Here is an 11,306-nt window from a genome sequence, read left to right as displayed (position 1 = left end):
CTGTGTTTTCCTCTATTTTGTTGTGAGAGTCTTGTTGGAGATTCCAGGTGAGTTGAGGAGGGGAGTGTGGACAGGGAGTGAGAGCTGAGCAGGTTATAGTGACAGACTCCTTCTCCTTCAGATCACCTGGGATTGTAATATTGGGCCTCCAAGGAGAATCTGTGGTTTCACATTAAACACAGTTTGTAAACTAATAATACAGTCAAGAAACAGATGAAGATCAGCCACAACAATGGATTAAAAACCAAAGTGAGGTATTGTCCTCCTTCCTGAAATCCTGCATATTTGTCTCACTTAAAGGTTTCGGATTAAAACTCAGTTTAATATTAGACAAAGATAACCTGAGTAAAAGATGGTGGTGGTTGTGTTATGGTCCTTGACTCAAAAAAATTAAAATTAAAAAAAACTTGAAGGTGACGTTTACCACGTGAAATCCAAAATTAAATGTAATGCTTTGATTTTAAACAAGTTGTTCATGCTTGGAAAATGTAGCTGAATTAAAATTATTAAGCGAAGAAGAGGGAACCAAAATTCTTCAATAGCACTGTGAATGACTCATTACCAGCTATCAAAAACACTTGCAGTTCTTGCTGCCAAGACATTTAAGTACTAACACAGGGGATTGGATAACATTTTTCCTTAAAAATAAAATCATCATTCAAAAACTGCAATTTTTATTCAGTCAGATTGTCTTTGTCTTATCATAAAATATTATTTCAGTTGAAACATGCAGAAGTGACAAATATGCAAATGCCGTTTTAGTTTTTAATCACTAACAGACAGGATTCTTCCTTTTATGTCCCCTGTAAGTGCAGGAAAGGTTGGGGAAGGGATGTAGAGAGAGAGACTTGTGTCAAGACGTTAGTTTGTTGAACAGTAACTTGTGAAATTTCCATGGAAACCAGACTATTTATGTCACGGTACTAGGTCATGTGACCCAGTATGTATGTTGTTAATGTGTCATTTTGTATTAATTTGTGTTCTAGTTTCAGTCAATTTCTAGGTTGCCATTAGTCCTTTGTTTCTTAATTTCTTTGTGTCATCTTTCTCTGTGTTAAAACTCCCCTTGTTGTTTATTGTGTGTTATTGGTCATGTTTCTTGCCTGTCTGGTTAATGTTGTCAAGTTTGTGTCATGCCTGCGTCTTGTCATGTTTTCCTGTTTATTGTGAAAGTCCAGTTTCCATGTCTTTGTGTTTTTGGTTTACATTTCCCGTGCATCATTATGTTCATCCTAGTCAGCTGTTTCCTCATGTGTCTCCACTCCCCCTAATCACATTATGTGTATATTTAAGTCCTTTGTCTCTTAATGTTTTTTGTCAGGTCGTCTGTTATCTTTGCCACAGGTTTTACAGTTTTCCCCTCATTGTTTCAGCGTGTTTCATAGCATTCCTAGTTACTCTGTATTCATAGTATTTCATAATCTTTTCACAGAGTGTCATTGTCTTTTAGTTTATACAGTGTTCATAGTCCCCTTAGTTTTCCCAGTTTCAGTGTGTCTCTAGAGTTGTTCTCATGCCTGTGACAAAGTGGAGGAGCAGTTGCAATTCTCTCCATTTGTCCCATATGTGTTTATCTTTTTTGCACATTGTACACATTATTCTGTTTCTATGTATTTGCTATGATTTGCTATTTGTCAAGTAACATTGCTTCACTCACTATCCCGGGTTTGTTTGTGTAAGCGTTTTGTTGCCTGCAAATCAAACATTCTGCAAATTAAGACAAATACTAAGTTATGTTTCTTTATACTTTATTATGTTACAGATTAAGTCATTTGTTCATACTTACTCTGTTTGTCTTTTCAGTCATCATGAGTGTCAGGTGTGGGGAAACGCCCGCCTGGCATTTCCTCGTTTTAAAGCCCTGATCATGTCACACATGACATCATCAGGTCAAACCAAGCGGAGGGGTTTCTTTTTCCAGAGAGATGCTTCCTTTTGTCTGTGTTAATGTTTAAAGGGATTTGTTGAATGTTTTTCCTTTTGTTAATACTGCCATTTAGTTGTGTAAATGTGCATGTTAGAAGTGTGTAGAGGTTTTGTGTTTTTAGATAATCTGTGTAGAGTTTTAGATCCCTCAGTTGAGTGAGTGGTACTGGCTGGGCAATTGGAGGGAAATTGATGGCCCTATTTAAAGTCAGTCTCTACCAGAAGCAGGAGGGAGGAGAGGTGAGCTGTGTCACCAGAGCCATGTTATGTTGAGTTCTGTTAAATGAATTGATTTTGGGGAAGTTTTGTTAAGTTATACATTAAATTAAGTTCACTGCAAATAAATTGCTCACCTTGGAAACCCAAAATGTCTGCATAGTCTGCTTCCCTACCACCTTCCTTGACGTTCGAGTCTGACTACTTCACAATGCCATCAGCCACAATAAAGGCTCGCTTTATTTTTGGAAACTTAGTTCTGTCTTCACCGTGTCTGCTTTTGGATCTACCTCATCTACACATCGGCACACCCTGCCGTGACAATTTAAACATAACAAAAAATCATAAATATGCTTTTAAACAGTGACTTTTTCTTTGTATGCAGGATTTCTTCTCTTTTATTTTTTATTTTCTGTTTTTTCTGTCTTTACTACAGTTTTTTTTTTTTACTGATTCCCAATTTTACTGCTCACAATAAAGACCCCAGAAGACTAATTATTGTCCTGAGCCGTCTTAATTTTCCGAGTTTCCAGCTAAACACAAAACACTTAAATGTGCTTATTTCTGTTACATTTGTTCATAATTTCTTTTTTAGTTGTTTTGAATAAAAGCTGCAGCTGATTATACTTTGTTTATAGAAATTAGAGGAAACTTTCTTACCTTTAATTGTTATTTGAAGAGGATCACAAGCAGCTGTTGCTCTGAACGGCAAGTTCATAATTCTGAAGTAGTATGTGTTTGTATAATTTGTGATTAAATTGGAAAACAGAGTGGTGCAGTTTCTCTGTGTCAGGTTTCCTGTAATATTCATTGGATAGATGTTAAATGTCACACTGCTGTTGAAGATCACGTTTTCTGGATTAAGTCTAAAATTAGTATGATTTTTAATCCACACTGCAAACACAGGTCTTGTGCTGTCAAACTTTTCTGATCCAGCATCACTAAAGTTACATGGGATTTGTAAACAAGATCCACTCAGAGCCTCCATCTCTGTTGGTGCAGTGATGAACAGGTGTGTGTTTGGAGGACAAGCAGCCACAGTGCCTGAAAAACAGAATATCATGAAAATATAGAAATGTAGATAAAGAGAAAATCCATGATGAACAATCTGACTTTAAGAGTCGTGGGTTTGCTTTTTATCCCTTGTTCTTTTACATCCTCAGATACTTGACTTTGTAAAGTATCTGTCTGCTCTGATCTGTCAGACTGTAAATGACTGAAATGAGATGGCTCACTTGGAATAAAGAGGAAACTCAGTAACATGTCTGTCATAAAACCCATCACCTGGAAAAACATGAAGAAAAGAATCATTACACAAATAAGACACAAAAACAGGAACTTGCCTCATTTTGTAAAGCACTTACAAAACAAAAACTAAAAATCAAATAAAGCCTTTTTTTTTCATTGCAATGCACAAAATTAATAAACTGTATAAATGTTTTCTTACCAAATGATCAGTCTGCTACACAGGAGAGACGACAACGTAAAAGTCAGTGTGTGATTTTAGCAGTGCGAGTGAAACACTTCTCTGTTTAGATGTTGTAATGTCAAAGCAAACAGACCTGTGATAATTTTGGTTTTCTGTTGTTCTTTAATCAGTCAGTCTGCTTTTTGTTCCCATCATGCACTCTGTTGACACTTCAGATGCTGCCACTCCCACCTGCCTCTAGATTCGCCTGACACTCCACTCACATGCAAACATATTCCTCATTCTCTCAGTAGTTCCCTTCCATGTACGCCTCCCTTGGCTTTGTCTGTTCTGCATTTTTTGAGACTGACTTTAGTGTCCGTGTGTTTGTTTTATTTTATTTGCTATATAAGGAAATTTCATTTTTATCTAAAAATATTTTAGATATATTGGGGGTTTTTTTCTTACAGCAACAGAATAATTGCCAAAGTGCTATTACCCAAAAACATAGTATCTACATGGTGTACACTGTATTTTCCACACAAAAAAAGAAAGAAAGAAAAATAGAGGACAAAAGTGGCATGCCTTAAAAAAAATCTGCAGCACTTTCACAAAAGATTGCCAAATAATATCCATGTGGCAGGGGTGTGGTCTCTGGCCTGCTGCTGCTGAGCTTATGGGACAGTGCTGGGATGTCAAAGTGGACAGGTGATTTTGATGGGATTAGTGACTCTCTTCCCTTTTTATAGTGACAGAGGAGACTGGCAAGAGGTGAGTGTATAAGTATAACAATCAAATCATTTTCATTCTACTTATGTTGTGTAAATATCGACACCAAGTTCTTTTAATTCCTCAGAGGCATCCGATGGAAGACAAAACACTGCTCAGTTGACCATTTAACTCTTTATTTCTCTTTCATATTACTTCTAGACGGGAGATGCGTCCTGCATGACAAACTGCCACGGATCTCAAAATGTTGGTGTGCCCCTAAAAGTTTTATTACAGAAGCTCTCTCATTCTAGTCTAAAAAACAGTGTCTCATTAACTTTCCACTAGAGATGGTCCCCTCTTATCTGCATTTTCCCAGGCAAGCATGAGTGAGAGTCTGCAGCTTTGTACTCACGAGGACACATGTTCACAAGCCTTTTTTTATGGGCTGTGTACTTAATACTACACTATATAACTATATAACACTTATTAATAAAAAAGCATAGCATTATCGAGGCACTGCAAATGATTTAATCCCAACAGTTGCTAACCTACTCTGAGCTAATACTGATTTTATTCTGATCCTTTGGAGGAGAAAGTTTGGAGAACAAAGCAAACCAAATCCAAAGATGCACATATCACTGTGTCCCGAGTTGATGATGATCACCCAATAAGAAAGCAGCATTCCCTGGGCATTCAGTGGAAAAATGATGCAAAACAAAATCCTTCTAAATTAATCATCTAACTCAGCAAGAATTGAGAGGATAAAGCAAAAAATATACTAAACAAAATTGCAAGTTCACAGTTTGAACAGCGGTTGATCCCTCTGGTTTCTCTGCTGGAATTTTTAGCTGTGAATGTGTGAACAAGCAGCTTTCTTTCAGATTAAGCTCTGGAGCCGGGGAGCATGTTGGTCCAACAAATCATAAAATGGTTCTTCAGGTAAAGGTGTGTAATCCTGTGGAATTATGCACAGATGTGAACACACAGGATAAATTTACATTTACAAGTTTCAATTAATCTACAAATCTTTGCAAAATACATCAAAATCCTTACACTACAAAGGAATAACTTGTTCAGACAGGCCAGATAACAGAAGTCAATATAAAATACATCTTGTTAGATACATCTATATACATTCTTACCTGAGACTCCAATTTCAGAGTAAGCTAGCGATCCAGGATCTGACCCACTGGTAGGTCATCACTGATCATCTCTTTGATTCACAAGGCCAAAGTGGTGTGCATCAGCTTTGTAATCAGAACAGGATTCTTTTTACTTTTCTTGACTTCATCTATAATCTGTAGTCTTAGCTGATCAAGGCGAACAGCAACTTCACCCCAGAAAATTTACTTCTGCCCTGGCATGGACATAACAGTAAAACACAGAAGACAAGACAGACTAACCAGAGAACATAAAAGACACATGACCAGATAAACGTAGATGAAATATAAGTGTGAAGTAGTGCAGCAGTGCAGCAGTGCACATTGATTCAACAATTTATCCACAAGGCAGTTTATAATCTGCAAATCCAGAAACGCCTTCTAAAGACTCTTAAAATAGTAAGAGATTAGAAAAGTAAGAGCAGCACCTCTGCTGGGACTAATAATGTGTTATACTAAATGTCTTGATGCATTCTCAATCATCCAGGTAAATAAATTTCCAAAACACCAAAAGTTGATTCTGTTCATGGAAAATGAGTATAACGGAAGCAGCTGACTCACAAAAGCTGCAGCTGATTTTTCTTTATTCTTTTTAGAATGAGAGGAAACTTTCTTACCTTTAATTGTTATTTGAAGAGGATCACAAACAGCTGTACATCTGTAGGGCAAGTTCACGATTCTGAAGTAGTATGTGTTTGTTTAATCTGTGGTTAAAGTGGAAAACAGAGTGGTGCAGTTTTTTTTGTCAAATCTCCTGTAATGTTCATTGGATAGATGTAAACTGTCCCACTGCTGTTGAAGATCACATTGTTTGGATTATTGCCAAATTCATAATTATTTTTAATCCACACTCCAAACACAGGTCTTGTGCTGTCAAACTTTGGCTGCTTGTCCTGATCCTACAAACCTCTTCATCACTGCACCAACAGAGATGGAAGCTCTGAGTGCATCTTGTTTACAAATCCCATGCAACTTTAGTGCTGCTGGACCAGTAAAGTGCCTGAAAAACAAAATATATTTAAAATATAGAAATGTAGATAAAGAGAAAATTCATGATGAACAATTTGACTTTAAGAGTCATGGGTTTGCTTTTTATCTCTTGTTCTGTCAACATCTTCAGTATAAAATGTGTGACTTTGTAAAGTATCTCTTTCTGCTCTGATCTGTCAGACAGTAAATGACTGAAACTAGATGGCTCACTTGGAATAATGAAGAGACTCAGTAACGTGATGTCTGTCATAAAACCCATCACCTGGAAAAACATGAAGAAAGAAATCATTACACAAATGAGAAACAAAAACTGGAATTTGCCTCATTTTGTAAAGTACTTAAAAAAGAAAAAACAAGAAAAAAACACCATTAAGTAAAGCCTTTTTTCATTACCAGGCACAAAATTTGTAACCTGTATGAATGTTTTCTTGCCAAATGATCAGACACAGAGGAGAGACGACAAAGTAAAAGTCACTGTGTGATTTCTGCAGAGACAGCGAGTGAAACACTCTGTTCGGATGTTGTAATGTCAAAGCAAACAGACCTGTGATTGGATTTCTGTCTTTCTTTTTTCAGTCAGTCTGCTTTTTATGTTCCCATCATGCACTCTGCTGTCATTTTAGAAAGCTGCAACTCCCACCTGCCTCTAGATTCATCTGTTCTGAACCCTCCACTGACATGCAAACATATTCCTCAATCTCTCAGTAGTTCCCTTGAACATGAAGCAGTTTATGTACTCTCCTTTGGCATTGTCTGTTCTGCTTTGTTCTTATCAGTTCTGATATGTGTTTTCTGAGACCAGTGGCTATTTTGAGCTTTCGGTCCATGTTTGTGTGTGTGTGTGTTTTTTTTAATATAGAAGTTAGGACTCTGCATTTTTATTTTTATTTTAAGGTACAGTTTTTTGTTTTGTTTTGTTTTACAAAATAATTGCAATAGAGCCAATTACCCAAAAACATAGTATCAATTCAGTGTATGCCCCTCCCCCTTCCCCCAAAAAAGAAAACAGAGGACAAAGTGGCACTTCAAAAAAAAAATCTGTAACAGAGGGGAAAAAATTCTCCCTTTACGATTTCACGATTTTTGATGGGACTAATGACTCTCTCCCCTTCTTATTGTTATGCAGGAGACTGGTGAGAGGTGTGTGTAGTGGAGAGTGCTTGTTGTATAAAAATAAAGCTTAAAGCCACTGTGTGGGTCCAGTCATTTCAGTTTACAGGTAGAAATTGTATTGATGCACTTTAGCAGGACCAACGCAAATTATAACAACCAAATAATTTTAATTCTACTTACTAACCTACTCTGAGCTAATAGTGATTTTATTCTGATCCTTTGGAGGCGAAAGGTTGGAGAGGACAAAGCAATCACCTAACAGGAAACAACATCCCCTGGGCACTCAGTGGAAGTATGATGCAAATCAAAATCTTTCAAAATTAATCATCTAACGTGGCAAGAATTGAGATGGAAAAGCCAAAAATGTACAAAACAATGTTCACAGTTTGAACAGTGGTTGATCTCTTTGGTTTCTCTGCTGGAATTTTTAGCTTTGAATGTCTGAAATCGAATCTTCAGAATTTCTCACTGAAGATCTCACAGAAGACAAAAAGAAAGAACCCCATATGCATTCTTTATGTTCATTTTATACTTATACACCCTTCCTTCCCCCTCTCTTACTGGAAGCCAGATGCCATTTACTGCGATGACAAATGGACTCATCCATGGTGACATCCAGTCACTTTGTAACTGCTGTTACTAACACTAGGCATGTAGAAGTGTGGGGAAGCAGTGGAAAGTGTAATTAACATGGCAAGGAAATAGTTGGCGGACATCATTAGAAAGTGAGCAATTCAAATAGGTCTATTTGTGTTGGCTTTCATCTTTTCTTGGTGCTGTCGGCTCCAGCTTCATACCTAAATACTAAAAAGATGTTGTGTGAATAGAGATCTGTGTTGTTGTGTAGGACTGTACCCTATAAGTTTATATTGTTAAATAATAATAAATAATCAATGAGACAGTGCTTTTTAGTTCATTTCACAGAGAAATGCAAAAGTAATGTAAGGAGTAGTGTAACTAATTACTTTCTCCTGGGAGTAATTGAAGTTGAATGATGATTTATGATTTATTTTTGGTGCTGAAAGGACCACAGTGATAGGAATATACATTTAAATGCCTGCTTTGGTGCAAGTGGCTCAACTGATAATTGACTCATTAAATTAAAGCAGAAACATTTAAGCACATTGAGGAAGCTGGTCAACAGGAAGCTGCAGGTAAAGTTCCTGCAACCTGTGTTAATACAGGCACTCAGTCATGTGGTTTGCCATTCTGTGTATTAGTACCTCTTGGAAACACCAAATATTCTGTAATTTCTTCTTCTGTTTTCTGGTTTAATTTGTTGAATACATTTCATTTGGAGAAGGCTAATTTGTTAGGAGTTGCTCTGATGTCCCTTTTTTGGATTTTTAGCGCCACCTTCAGGCTCCAACATGCTTTGCTTCTGTTTTTTCTTCAGTCTTTAAACTGACCACAAAACCACAAAACTGAAACAGAGCACATGTGTATGATTTCCCCCATTCCACATATCTTTCTTTCAGGCAACTTCCCAGCTACTCTTTCCAGATGTTCTCCCTAACATAGTAGGCTAGAATCAGGTCATTATCTCCAAACTTTGAAATATGAATTTCAATAGTCTCTATCTTTGGTTCAACAGACTCCACTGTCTTGGACTTCAGCTGGTGGCAATAGTTCTTGACCTGCTTTTAAGGTCCACAACAAGCTTTAGCGTCACTCTGAGCAGAGGGTATAGAAGGTGAGAGACAAACTCATCAAACTCACAGAGCAGAACAACAACTAATGTCACAAACCCTTTTAATGAAAGGTTTCTAAGATGGCTGTCTTCCATTTGCAGTGTTCTCCCATCCTGTTTCAGAGTGACACTGAAAAATGTATTTGTAAAAGTATTTGGCTTTTCTAAGCTTTACTACTGTAATTCTTTATAATCTGTACTAGCAGATATTACCATACTACATGTCAAACTAAAATAGAAAATGTGAAATCTATAAGCCTGACACACACTTACTACTGTTCTGAATGTGATACAATGCAACGATTAATATTTGTACATAAGCTCCAGTAATGGGCAAGAGTTTTGTATTTGCTAGTGGTTGTTAAGTTAAAAAAAATAGTTTATGCAAAAATACATATTTAATTTTGGGATTTTTTTTCTTGCAACAGGTTGGATGTCATGTTCTATTTTTGCCAGTAGGTGGTGGTAATAGGTGTTCAGTGACTGCTTCGTTTTAACTAATGGAGGGAGTTTGAAGGTTCAGTTTGTTCCACGACTGCATTTCACTCACATGCCTCTGTCTGTATCTCTGTCACTGCAAGACAAACACGGACCGAGAAGTCAGCGCTCTCAGGAGGCCGACAAACACAGAAGATTAAACATTTAAAAAGACACCAACTCGTCCACAGTGAACTGAGACCATTCAGCTGTGACTTGTGTGGAAAGTCTTTTACTGAGTCTGGAACCTTAAAAAGACCCAAACTCCTCCAGGGCACAGTTCAACCTACAGCTGTGATCAGTGTGGCAGAGCTTTGGCTTGCATCTGCAACTTGCGGAGTCATCAAGTTATACCCTATGGAGTTAAACCATACAGCTGTGACTTCCCTGGACAAACTTTCCGCTGGCTTCTGATCCCACTTTTTTTCATATGTATCACTCATTTACATGAATGTTTCAACTGCAGCATTGGGAAATGGAATCTGAATTATAAATTTTTTAAACTTGGAGGCACAAAATCTTCTGCCACCAGGTAAAAACACCTGTTAGCCTTGAGCAGCATAGAGGAAATACTGTTACAGTGATTTTAAAACATCTAAATTATCTTTCATTTTAAAAGCCAAGGGGACATAAAAACTTAATGTACAGAATATTGAAGTCAAACTGGATAAAAATCACCTAAAAGTTTGTTAAATCTGCTAATGTAAATTTGATATAAAATAAACCACAACACTGTAATCCCCTTAAAAGATGCACTTGACACAAGCTGAACTACTGCAAAGAATGTGGGAGTGGCTCTAGATTTGAACTGGGAGCGTGAAACTAATACAAGCATCTGACTGGAGGAGCGCAGAGTTCGAGTGGGTAGGTGCAAGCTAAGGAGATCTGAAATGTAACCTGGAGCCAAACCATAGAGAGCGTTAAAAACAAATAATAAAACCTTAAAATCAATTCTATATTTAACTGGCTGCCAATGTAAAGATGCGAGTATTGGAGTAATACTCTCTCTTTCTGGTACCCGTCAGGAGCCTTGCGGCTGCATTTTGAGCAAGTTGCAGGCGGGACAGGCCTGAGTGACAGATGCCTGAATAAAGAGAGTTACAGTAGTCAAGACGTGATGATACGAAGGCATGGAGCCTAATAGGAGCATGTACAGTGGGGCAAAAAAGTATTTAGTCAGCCACCGATTGTGCAAGTTCCCCCACCTAAAATGATGACAGAGGTCAGTAATTTGCACCAGAGGTACACTTCAACTGTGAGAGACAGAATGTGAAAAAAAAATCCATGAATCCACATGGTAGGATTTGTAAAGAATTTATTGGTAAATCAGGGTGGAAAATAAGTATTTGGTCAATAACAAAAATACAACTCAATACTTTGTAACATAACCTTTGTTGGCAATAACAGAGGTCAAACCTTTACTATAGGTCTTTACCAGGTTTGCACACACAGTAGCTGGTATTTTGGCCCATTCCTCCATGCAGATCTTCTCGAGAGCAGTGATGTTTTGGGGCTGTCGCCGAGCAACACGGACTTTCAACTCCCGCCACAGATTTTCTATGGGGTTGAGGTCTGGAGACTGGCTAGGCCACTCCAGGACTTTCAAATGCTTCTT

General features: G+C 37.5%; 1 protein-coding gene across 1 annotated transcript in view; it reads right to left on the bottom strand.

The window, feature by feature from the left end:
• LOC106455959 (sialic acid-binding Ig-like lectin 7) overlaps nt 1-3,415 on the bottom strand; it is a 4,742-nt gene extending 1,327 nt beyond the window's left edge. Inside the window, exons 1-3 of the mRNA XM_013907880.1 lie at nt 3,378-3,415; nt 2,803-3,186; nt 7-159 (exon numbers count right to left, since the gene is read on the bottom strand). Coding sequence (XP_013763334.1) covers nt 7-159; nt 2,803-3,186; nt 3,378-3,414 — 574 coding nt within the window. The 5' untranslated portion in view covers nt 3,415. The remainder of the gene's footprint in view (nt 1-6; nt 160-2,802; nt 3,187-3,377) is intronic.
• Nucleotides 3,416-11,306: the final 7,891 nt, after the last annotated feature.

Source organism: Pundamilia nyererei, unplaced genomic scaffold (assembly GCF_000239375.1).
Source record: "Pundamilia nyererei isolate P.nyererei 1_Seehausen unplaced genomic scaffold, PunNye1.0 scaffold00575, whole genome shotgun sequence".
NCBI lineage: Eukaryota > Metazoa > Chordata > Actinopteri > Cichliformes > Cichlidae > Pundamilia > Pundamilia nyererei.
This window is presented reverse-complemented; position numbering and strand designations above follow the sequence as displayed.